The sequence below is a fragment of the Botrytis fragariae genome (assembly GCF_013461495.1).
Source record: "Botrytis fragariae strain BVB16 chromosome Unknown tig00000012, whole genome shotgun sequence".
In the NCBI taxonomy this organism is placed as follows: domain Eukaryota; kingdom Fungi; phylum Ascomycota; class Leotiomycetes; order Helotiales; family Sclerotiniaceae; genus Botrytis; species Botrytis fragariae.
In genome coordinates this window covers 487,990-509,161 of record NW_023500989.1, presented here as the reverse complement: position 1 = coordinate 509,161, position 21,172 = coordinate 487,990, and the positions used below count along the sequence as shown (strand labels likewise).

At 42.8% G+C, this 21,172-nt stretch overlaps 8 protein-coding genes across 8 annotated transcripts; 5 read left to right on the top strand and 3 right to left on the bottom strand.

Annotated features, from left to right (window-relative positions):
* Positions 1-838: 838 nt before the first annotated feature.
* On the bottom strand, positions 839-2,194 carry Bfra_002367 (putative maltose permease protein; the record flags this gene model as incomplete). Its single annotated transcript, XM_037332789.1, has 3 exons — positions 839-1,284; positions 1,426-2,031; positions 2,101-2,194. 3 exons carry the CDS (start codon positions 2,192-2,194, stop codon positions 839-841), a joined length of 1,146 nt encoding a protein of 381 aa, XP_037194917.1.
* Positions 2,195-3,704: 1,510 nt separating this feature from the next.
* Bfra_002366 (putative alpha-galactosidase protein) lies at positions 3,705-5,125 on the top strand (the record flags this gene model as incomplete). The annotated part of the gene is made up of 2 exons (XM_037332788.1): positions 3,705-4,261; positions 4,315-5,125. The coding sequence occupies 2 exons, from the start codon at positions 3,705-3,707 to the stop codon at positions 5,123-5,125; spliced, it is 1,368 nt and encodes a 455-aa protein (XP_037194916.1).
* A 370-nt stretch (positions 5,126-5,495) lies between these two features.
* On the bottom strand, positions 5,496-6,189 carry Bfra_002365 (putative glucosamine 6-phosphate n-acetyltransferase protein; the record flags this gene model as incomplete). The annotated part of the gene is made up of 3 exons (XM_037332787.1): positions 5,496-5,618; positions 5,680-5,809; positions 5,885-6,189. 3 exons carry the CDS (start codon positions 6,187-6,189, stop codon positions 5,496-5,498), a joined length of 558 nt encoding a protein of 185 aa, XP_037194915.1.
* Positions 6,190-6,645: 456 nt separating this feature from the next.
* Positions 6,646-7,480, top strand: Bfra_002364 (putative integral membrane protein; the record flags this gene model as incomplete). Its single annotated transcript, XM_037332786.1, has 3 exons — positions 6,646-6,827; positions 6,876-7,229; positions 7,285-7,480. The coding sequence occupies 3 exons, from the start codon at positions 6,646-6,648 to the stop codon at positions 7,478-7,480; spliced, it is 732 nt and encodes a 243-aa protein (XP_037194914.1).
* A 610-nt stretch (positions 7,481-8,090) lies between these two features.
* Bfra_002363 (putative apoptosis-inducing factor 1 protein) lies at positions 8,091-9,377 on the top strand (the record flags this gene model as incomplete). Its single annotated transcript, XM_037332785.1, has 1 exon — positions 8,091-9,377. One exon carries the CDS (start codon positions 8,091-8,093, stop codon positions 9,375-9,377), a length of 1,287 nt encoding a protein of 428 aa, XP_037194913.1.
* A 1,587-nt stretch (positions 9,378-10,964) lies between these two features.
* Bfra_002362 (putative duf1446 domain-containing protein) lies at positions 10,965-13,200 on the bottom strand (the record flags this gene model as incomplete). The annotated part of the gene is made up of 6 exons (XM_037332784.1): positions 10,965-11,676; positions 11,732-11,938; positions 11,996-12,330; positions 12,458-12,936; positions 12,989-13,063; positions 13,116-13,200. The coding sequence occupies 6 exons, from the start codon at positions 13,198-13,200 to the stop codon at positions 10,965-10,967; spliced, it is 1,893 nt and encodes a 630-aa protein (XP_037194912.1).
* Positions 13,201-13,959: 759 nt separating this feature from the next.
* On the top strand, positions 13,960-17,513 carry Bfra_002361 (putative alpha methylacyl- protein; the record flags this gene model as incomplete). Its single annotated transcript, XM_037332783.1, has 7 exons — positions 13,960-14,219; positions 14,347-14,570; positions 14,625-15,853; positions 16,274-16,470; positions 16,517-16,971; positions 17,026-17,074; positions 17,123-17,513. 7 exons carry the CDS (start codon positions 13,960-13,962, stop codon positions 17,511-17,513), a joined length of 2,805 nt encoding a protein of 934 aa, XP_037194911.1.
* A 970-nt stretch (positions 17,514-18,483) lies between these two features.
* Positions 18,484-20,584, top strand: Bfra_002360 (putative high affinity methionine permease protein; the record flags this gene model as incomplete). The annotated part of the gene is made up of 8 exons (XM_037332782.1): positions 18,484-18,691; positions 18,743-18,775; positions 18,823-19,062; positions 19,119-19,214; positions 19,266-19,341; positions 19,396-19,579; positions 19,632-19,725; positions 19,776-20,584. The coding sequence occupies 8 exons, from the start codon at positions 18,484-18,486 to the stop codon at positions 20,582-20,584; spliced, it is 1,740 nt and encodes a 579-aa protein (XP_037194910.1).
* Positions 20,585-21,172: the final 588 nt, after the last annotated feature.

The following is a 21,172-nucleotide window of genomic DNA, read 5'->3' as shown; positions in this document are numbered from 1 at the left end:
GACCTGGGTATAGATAAATCTTAAAAAACTTGGAACATCATCGCCCATCAATACTCCGGACTCCCGGAACATATGACGACGACTCACGAGAATGACAGGATTGACAGGAATGACAAAATTGACAGGATTTGACCCAAAGCACCGACAGACGGATTGACCGACACAAATGATGTCAATTTGATCTATCGTGCTGTGTCGTGCGTGTTGTGTCGTGTCGTGTCGACGAGCTAATTGGATTGATTTTACATTAAATCGCTCAACCTTTCTTTGCCGATTTCTGGGGTTTCAACTTTCACTTCACAATCAAATCACTGTGTCTTGGGATTGTGAAGATCACAAAACTAGGGTTCTCCAGAAATTGGAAGGATTCATAAGTTGTAGGGTTAATGCAAGCAGTTCTTCAATGCACTCACTGAAGATAAACGCAACTGAAATAAGTTCATCGTCATTAACCATGCACAAGATGATCCATCAAAAGGTACAGTGGTGAAAATGAGAACGAAACATAAGACGAAACCCAAATATCTGCAAGTGAAAGTGCTATTTTTAATTCCATCAACGAGTCAAACTGGAGTGGATATACATTACACAATTTTGTAATGTTTGAAATCTCTCGTCTTCACACCTCTTGCGAACATCAGATCCAATTCTTCATACGTCCTTCCTTTGGTTTCCGGAACTCTAAGCCAACACCAGATAAGACATAACACCGAACAACCACCTATCTAATCATCAGTCACTATGCTCTTTTCGATATTTATAGTTGTGAATAATGATAAGCAATACCTGCATCAATCGGCATATTCCTCTGTTGTGAAAAATGATAGAACAAAAGATTTCACTCACCATAGAAAAATCCAATCTTTCCTCTCCAATTCGCTTGATCCGGATTAATCATATAAGGAATGGCAACCGTCATAACTATCCCAACAAGTGCTTGCATTGCCGTAGCCACAGCAATAGTTTTCGAACGAACTTTAGTCGCTGATACCTCACAGAAAATCGTGTAGCAAACGGGGCCAACACTAAGATCAAAGATACCATTCCAAACGATCATGAGCGTCGATTGTGCCCAGATGACACCTGGACGATTCACATAATTTGGTACACAATCCAGAATCCCAATAAGAAACATAATAGTTGTAAGCATCGCAAGTCCGATGTTGTAGATGCGTCGTCGACCGAATTTTGATATCAGAATCCATGATAAAAGGGTTCCTACGAAGCCAACAGCTAAAAATCCGACGCTCATATCAAATGCTTTGGATCCAGCAAGACCGGCAACTGGAACGGTAAGTTAGTACGTTATCATTTAGTTATACACATAATACCCAAGTAGCATGAATGGATGTACATTCTAGAAAATGACCTTGAATATGCTCAAGGAAGAATCAAGATACAACACCAGAAGAAAAGAAGACTTACGTTGAAAGAAATAGGCCGCATAACCCACCAGATATATCCCACTGAAAACCTGCGTCACAAAAACCGCAATTGCAATCTCCGTTCTCCTGATATTAGTCTTGTTAAAAACATCCCAATAAGTTGTTCCCGTCTCCATCTCCAACTCCAACCTATCCGTCTCAATCATCATCGCCAGAACCAATTTATTATTAATTTCCTTCGATGACAGTCTATCCAGCGATTTCTCTGCATCTTCAAGTCTATCCTTCCTGACTAACCACCAGGGTGATTCAGGCGCGAAAGGAATTCCAATCAAGATGATAAGAGGCCAAAGCCATTGAATTGCAAAGGGAGCACTATATGCCCAATGATTGTCGAGACGAGACGTTCCAGCAATAACCCCATTTGCGATGAGTTGACCCATCACAAAACAAAGGTTAACATAGGAAGTTAGATGACCGCGAAGCGCTATGGACATACCTCCGATGCGTAGGTTGGGGCAATGGTAGTATATGTGCCTAGGATGAGACCGCCGATAAGTTCCCCAACGAGAAGAACAGGGAGAGAGCGCGCGAAGAATTGCATGAAGATAAATGCTGCAGTACCGGATACACATGCCATATATGTCTAGCAATTCCAAGTTAGCTTCGAGCGCACATCAAGTCCTTCGCAGTTATGAAGATTTCGAAAACCCACCCATTTCCTCCCATACCACTCCATCGGAAACCCAATCAGTAACGCTCCCACCACCTGTCCAATCGGGTTCCCCATTCCCAAGGCCGTCTGCCATTGCGCGCTTACGATATAAGCTCCCTTGTATTTATATCCAAAATCCTTTTGGAAAGCAGGAGTCGCATATAAACTTCCCAGTAATTGGGGATCAAAAGCCGTCATGATTATTCCGAGAGAGAAAAATGCAGACCAAGCTATTGCAGCGGGATAGAGACGAAGCGCATCGCGAAAAGACATGGAATGCTCGATTTCTGTTGCAGTTTGCGCATCGAGGTGGGTTTGTTTGTTAGGAAGATGCGGGGGGTCGATGGGGAGAGATACATCTTGGAGGTGTGGTTTTGTGGTCATGTCTTCAGACTTCCGCATCTTGATTCCTGGGACTGATGATGAGGAGGAGATGAGAGAATTCAAGATCAAACCAGTTTCCTTAGAAGGTGAAGCTGATCTCCAAAGATATCGCCGTCTGATGTGCAATACCCAATATTCAATATTCGTAAATCGTCACCCACTATGTATCCTCAAACACACCCGTTGGAATCATGCTATATTGTATGAAAATCTCGAGGAGACCCTTCATTAAATCTTAAATCCTTATCGCGCTTGCGAAAGCAGAAAAGATTGATCCATCCATAGATACTTATCGACGATAAGCTGCAACTCACACTTCTGCAGATACGGGATGCGACGTTATGATATGATATCAGATTGCCAAAATGGGGGTGGGTGCATGTGGGGAAAACCCTATCAAACCCCGCGGACTTGGCACTCCCGGAAAACCGATAACTATAGATAGACGCCACGGAACGGACAACTAAATTGGGAAGGTAGATAGGTAACTTGACGACGTTGCAAAGGTGGTTCAGTATTGAATTGGGCTTGTTTGAAGTTATCTACCGAAGTTGGGGTACATGCTTGCATCCAGTCTGAGTCAGCAGTATATCTTGACGAATAGAACAAGGCAGGTATGTCTTCAGGACGTTTACTTATCATTATCACCGCTTCTACATATATAGGTAGTATATCTAAGAGTGGAGCTTGGTTCATATTGAACTCGTATGTATACATCAGAAGCTAAACTCAATTTCCTCGTATATCTATTCAATGATACGTTACGAGCGGCCCACACGGTATGGAACCTTGACATTACAATTTATTTCTACTATTGCTTGATACAACGACTTGCAGTCGGTGATATCCTTGGTATCGATTTTTCTGCAGCCAAATGCATGAGAGTATTCAGCCGCGAGTGCGGAGTACTAAAGTTGCATGTTTGGAGAAGGGACAGCTAGCCATTACACAGAGAGTGCTCTTGGCTGTTACTTTGATATGCTGTACGACGTGAGAAGGATTGCGGGGTAGATGTTTTAATTTGTAGGAGGCATTCGTGGTTTTTTTAAGGTATGGTCCGTACGAGCTGTATATTTCTGCCTCTGCTTTGTATATGAGTAGTCTTGTATCGAGAGGATACATTATTACAATGAATTGAAAGAGAGAAACAACTTTCTTCACATAGTCGTGAGATAATTGTGCTTGAATATCATTGAGAGTGAGAAGGAAGAATCATTGCAATGTATTTTCCCGTGAAAACCATCATCCCTTGGTTTCTACAAAAAGCATCTCTCATTCACGTTCTCGCTTTAAGCACATCTTCATGTTCTCAAACCTCAACAACAACAACCTCTCCAACCGCCCAAGAATGCTCACCAGGTCCTGATCCCCCAGTTTCCCCACCCCTAAATAACAGTCTCGCCCTCACCCCTCCCATGGGCTGGAGCTCCTGGAATCAATTCGGTGATTTGATCGACGAGAACCTCATCAAGACCACCATTGATGCCATGATATCTAACGGTCTAAAGGACGCCGGCTATATTTATGTGAACTTAGATGATGGTTGGCAGCGATACAAAGGGCCTCGATCCGCTCACCCCCTCGAAGCCGATCCTGTCAAATTTCCAAATGGAATCAAAGCTGTAGCCGACTATGCGCATGAGCGAGGTTTTAAATTAGGTATCTATTCCGGTCCGGGCGATCAGACTTGTGCTGGATATACGGGGAGTCTTGGGCACGAGGAAGAAGATGCAGATATGTTTGCTAGTTGGGGGATTGACCATTTGAAATATGATAGGTAGTCTTATTCTCTTTCCGAGCATAACTTTGAACATTTTCTAATAATCATAGTTGTTGCTCCCATGGAGATGCTCCCAAATCCGTGATTCAAGAAATCGTATTGAAGATGTCCAAAGCACTCCTAGAAAGTGGTCGTCCCATCGTTTACCACGCATGCCATTGCGGTTGGGCCGATATCTGGGAATGGGCCGCTGATGAAGGAGCAAATCAGTGGCGCATTGGTCAAGATATTTCTGATGAGTTCAACTATCCTGGAAATCGGGAAAAGTACTATTTCGACGTCTTGGACATGATTGATCGAGGAAATGACTTGGTGCAATATTCAGGTCCAGGTCATTGGAATGATTATGATATGTTAATCATTGGGCTCAATGGGAATTCGACTCAACTTGTGGGAACTGGGGCGTCGAATATTGAATATCGGACGCATTTCAGTATGTGGGCCATGGTAGCTTCTCCTCTACTCATCGGATCCGATGTGAGGGCTTTGGATACTTATGAACTCCAAACTCTTACCAATAAAGAGATTATTGAGATAAATCAAGATCCGCTTGGAATATCAGCCCAAACAGTGGGTGTAGGCTACGAAGATGATGGAGATCTTCAAGTTTATGCTAAAGAAATGGTGGATGGGAGTTATGCTGTCGCATTACTAAATCGTGGAACTTTCACGGCGGAAATGAGTTTTAGTCCTCGTCGGGATATTCTTATGACTTGGGATCATTATCGAATTCGTGATTTGTGGAAACATAAAGAGGGTCTTTATGATGTTCCGTATACTGTGGAGGTAATGCCCCATGAAGCTAAGATTTTGAGAGTCTGGGAGGTGCAGAAAAATGCGTCTATGTGCTTTTTCCAGTGAGATATCAGAGGTAAGATCTGGGCAAGTGATCTTTGAATAGAGCTGCTAATAGGTACCTATAACCACCATTTGAAATCAGACCGCAAAATATTAAAGAACTCTCGTCTCATTCTGATAAAATACGTATGTGCCATTTGGGAAAATATAATCGATCTGTTGAATCAGTTGTCTGAGTAATAGTTGAATGAAAAGTAGAAATAACTCAAAGGACCGAAAAAATCATTGAAAAGAGACATCGTTGGAGGTGGCGAGGTTGAGCAAAATGAATTTCGATACCATTATTTACAGCATTTGATACTTTCCTCGCTGTCACTAGATTTCGTGAACATCAAAACACCATTCCCAAAGCCTCTTACAGGGTTCATTGGAATCAAACTCCATTTAATGCAGCCTCCGATTCAGGATCATGGTAGTGATGCATTTCAAACCCTCTCCCTTCATAACCACACTTTTCGTAAAAGGGTACCTTTTTGGCACCACAGTCAAGTATACTCTGTAATACGATCAGCTACTGATGTATTCTTAAAACTGCATACGTAACGAAATAAACTCACCTTGTAACAACCTCTCTCAGAGGCAATATGATCCAAGGCCTTAATAAGTTTTGTTCCAAATTGCTGTCCCTGATGATCCGCCGAGATACACACATCTTCCACATGGCCTTGTAGTCCCAAATTCCCAAGGCTTTACCAATAAAGCATTAGCCCTTCTGCTCCTCTCACTGATGTCTTTCCAAAATAGATTCTAGAAAACACTCACAATTTCATTTCCACAACCAGTGTCCCAGTCCCCATGATAAACTCTCCATCACCCTCACCACCCTTCTCCTTCACAATCACCAACACATAATAAGTATCCTCACACTTTTTCATCGCATCGAATCTTTCTTCCCATTGTTCTTCTGTAATGGGTCCTACATACGCTAAATCTCGAAGAACACCTAGATATCCACGATGGAAATCCGAGCGTTGGAGTGCACGGAATTTATAGCCTTCTGGGAGGGTATTTTGACATTCTTCGGAGATCAAATCGTGTGAAAAGAGTGATATTTCGGAGGAGGTCATCGTGAATGAAAAAAAATGCGTATCAACAAACTGTGGGAAGTTGACTATGTGACTAAGTTATGGAAATTTCAGAGACAAGTGGAATGAAATATAAATGGGGTGCATGGAAGTCACGAGAAACAAAAATACGTGGCAGATCACGTGATGCATATACCGACCAGCTTGTACACTGTAGATGAGATCTCCAATTTGTTTAATGCGCCGGATGCGAGTCCCTCTTTTGAAGGTAGCATTTGCTTGTATTCCCGGCGGTATTCATCTGGCCGCTAATGATATACTGCTATAGAGACAATCAAGCCCAGCCAGCAAGATTAATGGTAGATTTCTGACAGTGATTGATTGGTCGATGCGTCGGATGCAACGTATGTTTTGAGGCTTCTCAAAAGTGGGAAATCAAATACAGACTGATAGATATATGTGACACTATCATTTCCTGGTTACATCGTGATCTTCAAGATGACTTTCAATATCCATCTTCCTCTCAATGCCATTGATACCATCAATCAACCTCCACTGTATTACCTCCAAATCCAAGATACTCTCATACTTTCGACGGGGTTCTTTTGGACCATTGCATATCTTCTATACATTCGACAAGCGTATCGAGATGAATCTTATGGAATGCCTATTATTGCACTGTAAACATCATCATTCTATATATCGCTCCAACTAACAACATGTAATAGCTGTGCAAACATAGGGTGGGAGATAGTCTATGGCTTTCGCCTTCCATTCACCCTGACTCAAATCCTAGTTTTTGTTCCCTGGCTTATCATAGATGCCTTTCTTGTGTACACTACAATGAAATTTGGGCCAAACCAGTGGAATCATGCTCCCATGATATCTCAAAATTTGAAGACAATTCTTGGGGGAGGTATTGGAATGATGATGGTTCTGCATTGGGCATTTGCGGAGACTCACGGCGACGATATGGATGCAATGTTTTGGTCGGCGTTTGTTCTTCAGATGTTCCTTGGGATTTCCTCAGTTGCGCAGTTGATGGAGAGAGGCCATACAAGTGGTCATTCTATTGAGATTTGGTGAGTTGTATGGTTGATGGTTTGGCGTTTTCTCTGTGCTAATCAGGACAAATAGGTTTTGTCGTTTCACTGGTTCAGCATCTGCAATTTTGACGTATTGCTGGAGATACTTCCACCATCCGAAGGACTACACAGTGGTAGGCACACCTTTAACAGCATTTCTTTTTGTGGCGGCTGAATTGGCCGATTTATATTATCCTATCGTGTTCAAACACCTGCGAAAAAGAAATGATAAAAGCAAGGTGTTGTAAAATGAGTGCAGTAGGATGCGTTAGGCGGGGACCATGATTCTCGGCGGAAATGCTTCTGATTGGCTGAACACCGCGGCAACATTTAGTTAGTCGCGCAATGGACTTTCTGATTTGTTAAATTGTTCAAAATTGGTCATTTTGATATGGTGATGACAATCATTAATAAATGACCTAGGTAACATTCACTGTGAAGTAAGGGGGAATATATAAATAGGTTCACGCTCGAGTAATTGATAAAATCTGTGCCCCGCGAAGTTCTTTCACCAGTCTGAGAGCAGTAACGATTTACTATAAGAAGTACACGTCAATCCTCAATCAATTCTTCTAAACGTTGATATATATATTTTCGAGGTCAAAGTCTTCAAAGAATTCATCTAGAAAATCATCCAAAGGACGTTCAATAGCTTAGAATATCAGGTACTACTCTCCTTGAACTCTACACTCTCATCGAGTATCATATGGAGGGAGGTTATTTACTCAATCAATAATCAGCCCACATTGACCCGCAGACCCCGATCTCCATAGCTGACAGACCTTCAGACATTCAAAGCTCAACCTCAACCTCAACCTTACCCATCCCATTGTCAATCCATTTCCGAATACCTTCAAAATGTCCTCCAACTCCACTGCCCACGAAGTAGTCATTCTAGGTGGGAACTTTGGCGGAGTCAACGCCGTTCACCAATTGCTTCGTCAAACTTTACCTCAGCTCCATCGTCTCGATCAAACAAAATCCTATCATATCACACTCATCACCCCCAACACATCATTCTTCTTCAAGATCGCCAGTCCACGAGCTCTCATCAATGGAACTTTGATTCCTCATGAAAAAATATTCGTCCCATTGTCCGAGGCCTTTTCAAGATATGACGCCTCGCAATTCGAATTAATCCAAGGCGTGGCTTCAGCTTTAGATCCCGCAACGCGAACAGTCACCATAGCAACAGGTGATGGAACTACAGATGCCACGCGACAAATTCACTACGATTCTCTCATCATCTCCACAGGTACAACCTCCAAATCCCCACTCTGGACACTCCACGGTTCAGAATCCCACACGAAAACCGCTTTGAGTGCATTACACACTGCTCTCCCAAACGCAAAGACTGTCCTCGTAGCCGGAGGCGGCGCCGCTGGTGTTGAAACCGCAGGAGAGATTGCATCAAATTATCCAAATTGTAAAGTTACACTTCTCTCTGGTGCAAACAGAGTTCTTTCGAGGGTCAAACCGGCAACCAGTGCACGAGCCCAAGATTATCTCGAAAATATTGTTCACGTCGAGGTTATCAATGATGTACGCATTGAAAGTGCAAACCCCGCCGAGCCAGGTGTTTCCCCTACTACCCTAACTCTCAGCGATGGTAGTAAACGCGATGTCGATATATACATTGACGCTACTGGAGGAACACCCAACAGTGAATTCCTATCAAAATCATGGCTCGATGAATCAGGACGCGTTATCACACGTGATGCTTATTTCCGCGTCAAGGGAAATGGTTCAGACGATGTGAAGGGTATCTACGTATTAGGAGATATCGTAGCCGGAAGTTCTAATTCAGCCTTGGAAATGGATCCTATGCTTGCAACACTATGCTCTTCTCTCGCAGTAGATCTTGCCACCGATCTCGGCATCAAGAAGCCTGCGGAGCCAACTCCCGGATTGTTGGGCTCGGTATGGAAAATGATTGCTGGGGGTTCTGGAACTGGATTTCCCGTGCAACAGGAATTCAAACCAATGAAGGAAACAATTTTCGTACCTATCGGAAATGGAGGTGGTGTCGGACAGATTTTTGGTTGGAGAATTCCTAGTTTGATGGTGAAGGTTGGCAAAGCAAAATCTTTCTTGATAGAGCTTGTCGGACCAATGATTTCGGGGGAGAAATTCAAGAAGGCTTAATTTGATGCGTATGGATAAGAATGGGATTTATGGAAAGGTTTAGGTTCAGACAGCAGGTGCACTGGTCCCTAGGGTGATATCCTTTCCAAGATTTTAAACAATGGCGCAAATGAAAAATCTTCGTGTTACATTTTTCCATTTCTGAATCAAAGTCGCACGGGTGAGAATAGTTCTCTCAATTCTTCCTAGTGTGTATCTTCATACCAAGATCTAAATCCCATGTAACTTCCCCCGCCAGAAGTTTTTTATTTATCTGGTCTTCTAAAAATCCTCCATTTGCGTCAACGTCTCTCTTCTCATATATCTCCTCCTACTTCGCCCGTGGATTGATATCATTTCGAAGCTGTCATGTCTGTTGTAAAAGAATTGTTGACACAATACATACTAGGTATCTTCCGCTTCTTATACTGAAGGAAACTCTCACATTAGTCTAACCCAAAAGCAATAGACTGATGAGTACCCTCCAATATCGGAATCGCTCATCAAGAGTGCTTGAATATATTGCAATGGAAATGATTATCTGCCACATACGACCATAGACTGAAGAGAATTGGGCATCCCGTCCGCTCTGCCATACACAAGCTTCAGATCGGTGGATTAGTAGTTGGGTGGGTGACCACCAGCGAATCCCCACTGTTGTATGTTCTTTTGACATTTATTTTTGCTCTCTTCGATTTATACATGTGGTAGTCGCGTCGGTTGTTATGGAGGGTCGGATTTTTGCGAGGATATTGAAGGAAGAGAGAAAAGGGTGAAGGATTTGGAGAAATTGTCTGTGTCCGCAGAATGAGGTGATTTCAATAATCTCGATTTCGCAGAGTCTGTATGTGGTATGCGGGGTTCTATTGGTAATTGACAAGCGTCTATGTTTCGTTTCTTATCTTTTCATTTGTAAACACGAACTGGGTTTCGTATCATATACTTCGGAGTACATAATTTCGCAATGGGAAAGGTTTATGAACCCCGTCTCGTGTACCTTGCTTCTGAACAACAATTCAGTCATCTAGTCACTTCATATCGAAGTGTTGCCGGATATTCATTGCCGCGTATCATGGCGACTATATATCATCAGTTATTGGGGCAGGTCAAATTCATCAGATATCTACTGTCAATAATTGGCTTGGAAGGATATCCTCCGCATCTTTGGGATCGATGTAATTTACATAGGATCACACCCTGAACCTGCAATGGGCCCTTTTTGAAATTCACGTGTAGTCAGAACGGGGATAATTGATAGCTGAGAGACTGGATGGTCTCCGACTTGACATTTTTTGAGATCGAGTATCGGACCTAGGTTTAAATTGGATAGGAAAACGTATCGTGAAGGGAAAACATGACATTTTGTAATTGGCGAGCTAGGAGAAAGTTCAACGCAACAATGTTAGGATGCTGATCACAGGTCTGGAGTATTTGGCGGGTGGAAACAATCATGGTAAGAAGATATAGTGTAATGTTTTCTCAGAAATCAGAAGCACAAATATACTAGTCACCATCGATATTCCTAATCTGGTTCTTGATATGTCATATTTGTTTCATGGCGTATTCCTATGATCTCCTGGTATAATCTGCTCCCCTAATAGAACCAACCTATCCTAAAAACTTCACAGGAACCTCAACCCACTTATCCCTCAAGTAATCCGCAAATCCCTTTCCCAGGCAATCCAATCGACTACTGCTACTAACACCTCTCCCCAGATACCCATAGATCACAAAATGCACCGCCATTATTGCCGGAAACTCAACTCTTTCAATCAAATATTCTTCTTTCCAGTCTTCGCCTAATAATTCTTGCATTTTCGAACGACTGAAATAGTTCTGAAGCCAGCTGTATAGTTTCGGGTCAGAGGATGATGGGATAAATATCCCGCAGTTGAGATTCGCGCCTTTATCGCCGGAGCGAGCGAGTGCTATATCGCCTAGTCGAATACTTTTTGTAGGCCCAAATGTGGAGAGAGATTGGGGGGAGACAGTATCGTATGTAGCACGACGAGTGAATGGTTGATATCTTGGTGGGTGTCCGCATTCAAATGTCTGTACTTCATTGTCGGAACTGATGACATGCATTTGTTCATCAAGTTCATCTTGAGGGAAAAGTGCTGGATAATATGCCAGGAATGGTTTGGGGGTCGCAGTACGCATATCGAGGGATGCGTGGAAACCTGAGAAGTGTTGAAGAGATATTTCGGTGAGGGCTTTGACTAGGCCTTGGAGGGTTGCAGCTTCAATGGCTTCAGCGAATACACGACAATAAGTTGTGCTGCTGAGTTGTGTCGAAGGATTCGTTTCGGGTACACCGATGCTATATAATCAGTAACTCGTTTATTGAAAAATTGCAGATACAAAGGGACTCTTACGTTTGAAATTCCAAGAGTTCAAAAGATTTATCAATTCCAGCAATTTGTAATTTTCTTCTCATCTGTCTTTCAAATAGAGCCCATTTCTGTTTGGTGCCATAACCTGTTGCGTTTACTAGAATTTGGCATTGATATCCGGCATGATAAAATATTGCTGCTTTGGTTGTTGGAGGTGGCGGAAGACCAGTAACACCTGTAACTTTGACGCTTTTATCTTTACATGAGTAACAAATCTCGACATGGAGGTAAATTTGTGACACTCACCGGTTCTCTGACAATTGACAGACAGATATATTATCAAGGACGGCAGTCACATCACTATTCAGGTAATGATTACCTTGAATCTCGTAGAGAAATTGGGCCACGACAGTATCAGAAGTAATCATCCCACCAGTAGTTTCATGTTTAGTGATTGTACAAGAACCATCCGCTTCGATTTCCGCAATAGGGAATCCTGGATCAATGAAAACGTCCTGATCATATTCAGTAAAGCCAGAAAAATTGGCTCCAGTAACATAGGCTGAACATTCTATTAGATGTCCGGAGATCAAGGATCCAGCAAGAGAGTCGTAATCAGTTTCTGACCACGAGTGCCAGTACTAAAGCGTCCGGCAGTCAGCAAATGCGTATGATCAAAACATTTTCAACACACAAAATAAAAAGTTGTTCCACAGGAAACCAAGGAAGAAAGGAAGCGAATGAAACTGGAATCATCATTGAACTTACCCATGCAGCAGCAATCACAGGAGATGCGTCAGAAACTCGCCCGCAGATTATAATATCGGCACCTTCACGCAAACCCTTAACAATAGCATGAGCTCCAAGATAAGCACTACTTAACACAATAGGAATCGTTTTATCTTCCAAAAAAGAGAAGGTATTGGCCGGTAATTGTAGGTCCTGGTTCCATGAATCAAAGTGTTTCGGTAAATTTCCACGTAAGGAAGCCATATCTGGTCCTGCATGTGAAATCAGGTCATCCCCAGAAACCCAGCCAACCTTGAGAGCAATGCCGCGTTGTTTGGCAAGTTCATCAACTTTTCTTGCTAAGCCTTCGGGATTCAAAGCGCCACCGTTAATAACAACCTTAGTCTTTTTCTCGGCTAGCAATTCAAGAGATTGAGTCAATCCATCTAAAGCAGTTGAGATATATCCTGGATGATTTCCACTTCTATATGCCTCTGCATTCTCGGCCATATTCATCTCTTCCGAGGGTTTGTTAGTTTTGTTCGTGTTCCTTACACATCCATGACATACCAGCAAGGTAGTCACCGGTAATGAAATCTACATTTCCTAATGAAATCTGTTCGTACATCCTATAAGCGGGATCACCTCAGGGGAGAGTCAGTGTCTTTCTCAGGAACTCATATCAGAAATCACGAACATAAGTAACCCGAACAATTAGCAACTCTGACAGGTCTTCTGGGCTGAAAAGCACCATGGATTGCCGTTTCATTTGTCGTCGCCATAGTATCGAAGCTGGGCTCCGATTGACAAGAAATTGATATGTGAAGGTACTGAAAAAGAAGAGGAACGAAGAAAAGGCGAATCTGAAGAGATCAATGTCACATGAAGCTGATATATGAGTTTGGCTACATAGTTTTTCATCAACCTCGGTGGCTTGTAGTTAACCTCGGGGTTCGAGACTACTGAGGGTGATGCTGCGTTGGGTAATTTTTATACGAGCGGATGAAGAGGATCTGCCGTCAAGATCGGCAGCCATGACCACAACTAAGTTATGTGTAGTGTTTGACATACAACACATACTTCTAGCGATCATCATGGAACAATCAATGATAAGTCACTGCGGCAATGACGGAAATGGCGGGTCTCCTCTCAATGTGGTTGATACCAGGTTGTGGGGTAATAGCATGCGGCCAATCTGCGGCTCATACTGAATACGCAGAGTCTATTCCATCCCAATTCCCAAATAGGAAATTTTTCGTGAAATTATCGACTTACAAGAATCAGACAACAACACGACAGCCCAGAGCGTCTTTTGTGTCATTTGACTCACTCTCTTAATGTTTTCTTGTAGCAAAAATATGGAGAATGCGTGTCACTTAAGCCGAGGCCCGTTGCTGGTTTCCGGGCTAAAGTTGCAATCTGTTAAAAAGCTTGATATGGTAGCTACCACTCTGTTAGTATAAGTACTCCTATAAAGAGATTCCGATGGAAGGTACCTCCTCAAGTATCATCTGTCACTCAATCGATATAACGAGACGACAATGTATTCAGTACCAGAAGAGAGCAAAAAGGTTTTCCAACAAGGGATCTTGGAAAATCCCACAATCATTCCCAATCTGCCAAAGGACTTTCAAGATCATGCCAAGAAGATCAAATTCGAAGGAGAGGATGCTCCAACTATACCAATCAATTGGCGATTCGCTGAGAGTATATCTTCAATCAAAGCTTTGGAAGCGACGGTACTTTTATCGCTGTTGAAAAAGAAATATGATGTGGAGCCGAAAGAAGTTATCATCAACACGTGAGTAACCTTGATCATACTATAGCGACGCCGTCTCGTCTCCTAAATTCACACCCTTGCCCCTTCATCTCACATCACATCCGCCTTCGCTTTCGCAACAGCAGTTAACAAATTATAATAAATGCAGCGATCATGCACAACTTTTTATCATGTCTACTCTATTGTGGGAAATTAACCACGAAGGAACCAAGGTGACACTATTCAATGCCTCTGATCCAAATTCTGAGAATGGAAAACTTCTTGCAAAATGGTTCCCTTCAACCGATATTCACAGATTACAAGGAACACATCATCGTGCCTCTTGTACAAACATTTACAAGACAAAAGATGCAAAGTACTTCCATATACATGGTAAGAGTGCTTATAAATGATTTTGGAGATGATCTATTTGCTGACTTCCTTCAGGAAGCATGAATCCAGATCCTAGCTTGGATAGTATTGGACTACCCCATGAAATGGACCAGCCAAGCGTCGAAGCGTCTTGGAATCCATTCATAGAGAAGATAGGACAAATAGAATCGGATGATATGCAAAGAATAGCATCAGATGAGTACAAACAAGCAGGAACAATTTGTTGGACAAAGGAAGAATATAAAAATAGCGAGCATGGCAAAGCTAATGCTAACGCTGGATTGTTTGAAATCAGACATCATCCAAATACGACCCAAGTTGCAGGTTGGTGGCCCGAAACAGAGCAAACAAGCCCAAAGCGACCTTTGGCTGGCTTGAAAATCGTTGACATCACCCGAGTCATCGCAGCTCCAGCAATCGCAAGGGGCTTAGCAGAATTGGGTGCAAGTGTCATGAGGATCACTCCTCCGCATCTCCAGGACTACTCTCAACTGCACTGTGATCTGAATTGGGGAAAATGGAACACCCATCTGGACTTCAGAAACAAGGGTGATCTTGAGAAAGCCAAAGAATTGATCCGAGACGCAGATGTTGTTGTTACTGGTTACAGACCGGGAGTCCTTGATAAATATGGGCTCGGGAATGATGGCATTCGCGAGCTAGTCAAAGGCAGAAGTCGAGGTATTATTATCGCAAGAGAAAACTGTTACGGATGGCATGGTCCTTGGTCTTATCGAAGTGGATGGCAACAAATTAGCGACGCAAACTGTGGTGTCTCTATGGAATTTGGTCGAGCCATGGGTAACGATGAGCCTGTTACACCTATCTTACCAAACTCGGATTACTGCGCTGGAGTTTCAGGTATTGTTGGAATTCTTCAAGCACTGATACAGCGCTCAGAAACTGGCGGCTCCTACGAAATGGATGTGGCTCTAAACTACTATTCTCAATGGCTTGTCAACTCATGTGGCATGTATCCACAAGAAGTCTGGGAAGATCTATGGTCAAGGAATTGCAAACCTGTCTTTCGACACTATCACAATATGAACTATACAATGCCCAGGCTATTTCAGACGCTGATAAAGTCAGGCACTGGCAAAACCATTTTACGCGATGAATTCTTCGAAGATAGAGAAACTAAAGCTGTCGGGGTAAATATCAAAACTGTAAAACCTATTTTAAGGTTCCCAAACAAAGAAGTGGAATTGAGGTATAATGTTGGTACCAGAACAAACGGTGTTGATGCTGCGCATTGGCCGGCCGATCTGATGACAGAAATAGTAGTATGAATGCCTATCAAATTTAACTATTATTCACTTGTGAGTGACATGGCTACCTTTTTGCAACCAGAGAGGCTGTATCGAGAGGCGATACGCCGCACAACTACTGTGTCAGTTGTTGATATGATATATCGCTGCGCCGCAACATCTTGCGTGCTTTTCCACAATGAGCTGAGTTATCGCCGCCATCAACAATTGATATCTGCTAGTTTAATACTGCATCTACTATTTCTTTGTTAATGTTGCACATCTCTACTCCCCTATTCCCTTTACTAGTTGCGTAACTTCTACCACTTCACAATTACCAGTTAGTAATCTATCATCATGATGTCTCATCCGGAATCAGTTTCCAGCTCTCAACTTCCACAACCAGAGCTTGCACCCGAGATACTTGAGGCTCCATTCTTCGAGCGCTCTAAATAGGTCACCGGTTCTGTTCATATCGATCCCTTCTACACCCTCCCTTTAGGAAAAACTTTAAACCCCTCGGTCCCAGAAACCCTCCTAAAAGTCCAAGAAAGTGTCGATCCTACCTTATACTCTCTTCCGTCTCCCGTCTTTATCTCGCGTATCATTTACCAGTCCCTCGACCATACCGGAGACCCCGTTCCTGCCTCCGCGTAAAACACTTTGGCCTTTTCTCCCATGAAAGAACCCAGATGGTAGCTCCCAAATTGTCGCCCGGGCCCATGGTACCTCCGGTATATTCTCTGAACGCGCTCCTTCTCAACTCCGAAATTTACACCAGCACATCCTCGCGCCCTATGCTCCAATTCTATCCGGCTATGCTGTGGTTGCCACTGATTATGCCGGCCTAGGTGTCTCCAATTGCACTCAGCCACAGAACCAATCGATTATTCACCACTATCTCACCAATCCTGCTGCTGCGAACGATGTAATATATTCGATTAGCACGGCTCATTCCACATTTCCATCCCTAGGATCAGAGTCTGTATCAATTGGTCATTTCCAAGGTGTAGATGCAGTTTGGATCATTGCACAACATAATGCCAAGGAAAACATCGAAGGGTACCTTGGAGGTGTTGCAATCAGTCCTACAACAGATATTAGAAGTGATTTTTATCCTATTGAAAATGTCGTCTGGGCGGGAATGATGCTAGGTCTGAAGAATGTGTTCCCCAAATTCTAGTATCCAGATGTTTTTACCGAGGAAGGGCTCGCTGCACTGAACACTCATAGAGAAGTTGAGGGAGGTGGCACAGTGTAAATGGGTCTATTCTTATCATTGGTACTTGAAGAAAACTTGCTAAGATATGGGTGGAGAGACAATGAATGGGTTATCAAATATAATGATTTGATAATGAATGGAGCCAAGGAAATTAGCGGACCGCTGTTGGTTATCCATGGGGAGAAGGACCCGCTCATCGATTCTACTCTTATGGATTATCCTGATTCTGAGTTGGAATTCATGAGACTACCTACTACGCACGACTCGGCTATCACAGGAAGTCAGTGGATATGGATGGATTGGATTAGAGAGAGATTCGAGGGCAAAGTCATAGAGATGTGTGGCGAGATGCACTCAGGAAAGGGGAAACTGAATCGGGACAGAAGTATTGTTTTGGAGAAACCGGAGGGGAACTGTGAGTTCGAGACTAACTGGTTCATGGCACGCGCAACTGAGTCTTATCATAAATTTTGACCGACATAATTGCGGGACTATGCGATAAAGTTTTCATTAGTTTGGTCAACAATCCAAAAATGGAAGCCTCTCAAATAATGTGCCCAGTCAAGTATTTGATTTCTCTCATTCACTTGAGATATTGGATAGTTTCTAGAAGTAGAAAGTTCATATCTAATTTATGCTTTTGAATTCCCTGCACATGTAAGATAATCGCTTGTGTTTTGGGAATCATAAATGAACCTAATTAAGTGTCTGAATCTTCTTAGTATTGACTAATAATAATGAAAAAGATGTGATACTAGAGCGGATATCAGGACAACTTGCTGACGACGATGGTAGATAAAGTCAAAAACGCCCAAAACCCAAGACCACGGCATTGCCATCGGCTTCAAGAGACATACCATGTTATATGTTTTAGAGAGGGGAAGATAACAGATAAATCACAGGAATTGGTCAAAGTGAGTTGAGGGGTGAGACCCCTGGTCAATACCAAGTATCACACAACTTTAATTATTGGTAAGATAACGAGTGATTTATTTCAATACAGACATGCAATCCAACTCAGGACGTCATATCTCTTTGACAATCTATTTTAGGGAATCTGAGGTTGCATCAAGAGTTTTCTGGGGGGAATACCTATTATCGTCGTCGATAACACAATGCATGTAACCTATGACGAGCTTACGAGATTAGATCCACTTCAACCACACAGCTGTGTTATCAATGCTAGCATCTGGTACTATCTACACTGCCGATTGCGACCCCAGTAATGGCGCAATGAAACGTTAGAGTGTGGGATTTTATGCTGTTAGACGATTGGTTGCTCCGAACGTCGTACACTATCACGGCTGTGGTGCAATATCTCGCCAATTGTGCGAGCTGAGACATGGAGTTATTATGGCTGTCGTAAAGCTGCTTAATTTTGGTACTTATCTATGAGGCTCGCCGTGGACAATGAATATTCAATCACCGGAGACTCATAATCAAGATGTTGGAGACCAAGGATTCAGAAATTGTGGTAAACCGTCATACTGGAGAGGCGGAAATCAGGGAACTTGGAGCGCTGGAATTCGTTCACGAATACGGAAATAATGGATCGAAACCATCGTATCAAGAAGTTTCAGGAGCACCAGTCGAAAATGAATCGCCCCTTGGTTTGCAAGTTACGTGGTTCACTACAATCTTTTTGAACATTGGTATTGTTCACCCCATTCACGATTCAAAAAAAAAATACTAATTAGCTACAGGCCAAATGATTGGCACGGGTGTCTTTTCGACTCGTATGTTTTAACACCTATCACATGTAACCCAGGCTAACGATTTCCAGCTGCAAGTATCTTGTCAGGAGTAGGTTCAGTCGGTCTAGCTATGATCTATTGGACACTCGGTCTACTCATCTCTGGTTGCCAATTTTCAATCTATACCGAACTTGCCAGTTTCTTTCCGAATAGATCTGGAGCTGAAGTAGTGTATCTGGAACAAGCGTATCCGAGACCAAAGTATCTTCTTCCGACCACATTCGCTGTGCAATCGGTCTTACTTTCTTTCAGTAGTAGTAATGCTATTGGTAAGTAGCTTCTCCACCCCACACTTAGCATCAATGAAAACTGATAAGATGATTAGTCATGGGTAATTATCTGTTTGCTATGGCTGGTTACGCACCCTCAGCTTGGGAGCAGAAGGGACTGGCAGTTGCTTGCATAACTTTCATTACCCTCCGTTAGTATCATTCCCCTCATCAGATTAAAAGTGGCTGACGTAGCGTCAAAGTGGTGATCTTTAGCACTAAACATTCTCTGCGAATATCAAACGTGATCGGAGTGATCAAGCTCATAACGCTCATATTGTAAGTCGAGATATTCATTTTGCTTCTTCCATTTCAACTGACATATTCCTTTAGCATCTCAATCGCGGGTTTCGTGGTACTAGGTGGCCACACCAATGTTGCAGATCCCACAGAGAACTTCAAAAACGCCTTTTCCGGTACGACAAATAGTGGTTATGGACTTGCAAATGCACTGGTCAAAATAAACTTTGCCTACTCTGGGTATGCAAATGCATTCAATGTCATTGCAGAAGTGAAAGTCAGATTTTAATATTCCGCAACAGATTTGAGAAAATGCTGATATCTTCAAGGACCCAATTAGAACCATAAAACGTACCGGACCCGCTTCGCTTCTCGTTGTGGCTATTCTCTATATTCTTTGCAATATCGCTTATTTTGCAGCTAGTATTTAACCCCTCCAATCACCTCTAGATCCCTACTAATACACCCTCTAGTCCCTAAAGAAACCCTCAAAGAATCAAGTCAACTCGCCGCCTCTCTTTTCTTCACCGCAGTATTTGGTGCCGGTAAATCTGTTCGCGCGCTCAATTTCCTCATCGCTCTGTCGGCATTTGGAAACATTGTCTCAGTCACCATAGGTTCATCTCGCATCATCAGAGAATGCGGGCGCCAAGGTGTACTTCCCTATCCTCGTATGTGGGCTTCCACTCGACCTTTCGGAACTCCTCTTGCTGCTTATGTTCTAAAATGGGGTTTGACTATTCTCATGATTTTGGCCCCACCTTCAGGTGATGCTTTCAATTTTATCGTGGATTTGTATAGTTATCCGAGTAATCTGTTTTTATTCGCATTGACTGCGGGATTACTTATTATTAGGAGGAACAGAAAGAAACTAGGTATCGTGGACGAAGACTTTAAAACTTGGGATGTAGCGATTTATTTCTCATTGGCGGTTAATATTTTCTTACTGGTTATGCCGTGGTATCCCCCTCCAGGAGGAGCTAATGGTGGCGATGTGAGCTTTTGGTATGGTACTTATTGTGCTGTTGGCTTGGGTATCATGGGTGTGTGTATCCTCTACTACATATTCTGGATCTACATCCTGCCATACTTTGGTAAATACCAGATCCGGCAAGAATTGATAGTTATGGATGGTGAAAGTTCAAAAGCTCATCGGCTGATCAAAGTACCAAATGCTGAGCTGGAAGCTTGGGACAGAGAACATGATGCTCTGGGGAGGAAAATTGATTCAAGTACGCCATCGGAGGATGGTGGGGCTGAGCAGGTGTTGGGAAAAGAGTGAAACATTTAAGGGCAACTGAAAGAGTTTGGAATGCGGGGATGCAGCCATGACATGCAGAGCCATGAGACTGGAACGGTAGTTTTCATTAAGTCTTCGGTAATTAACCGAGGCTTAGGAAAGGACAAGCCGCGCCTGTCTCGGTCTCCTGGCCAGGTTATTCAAAGCATCTTTTAAAACATGAGGCTTATTATTAGGGCTTTAGCCACCGTCTAGTTGCGTAAATTTTACTGTCAATTGAACGTATTCATAATGGTAGCCAAAAAAAAACATTTGCAATGATTTTCTCAAAGTCGAGCATGGATCACTTTGGAGGAAATAATGGGTTGCTGGCCTAACAAAAGCATCTTGACTTCATAAAATGCTATTATATCTCCAAATGCCACTTTCTTTAAGCTAAATCTCAAACTCAACGGCGAAAACGTTGACACTGCCAATAGCTCATGTCATTTATTCTGCTCAAAGAATCATTCGTTGCAGCAATGCTATCCACAATAATTTACAACACGGCCTATCGATGGTTTGCGAAAATCGTCCATCATTTCCCTTGAATTCAGTGTGTTATGAAACTGGCAGCACTTTCAAGGATGT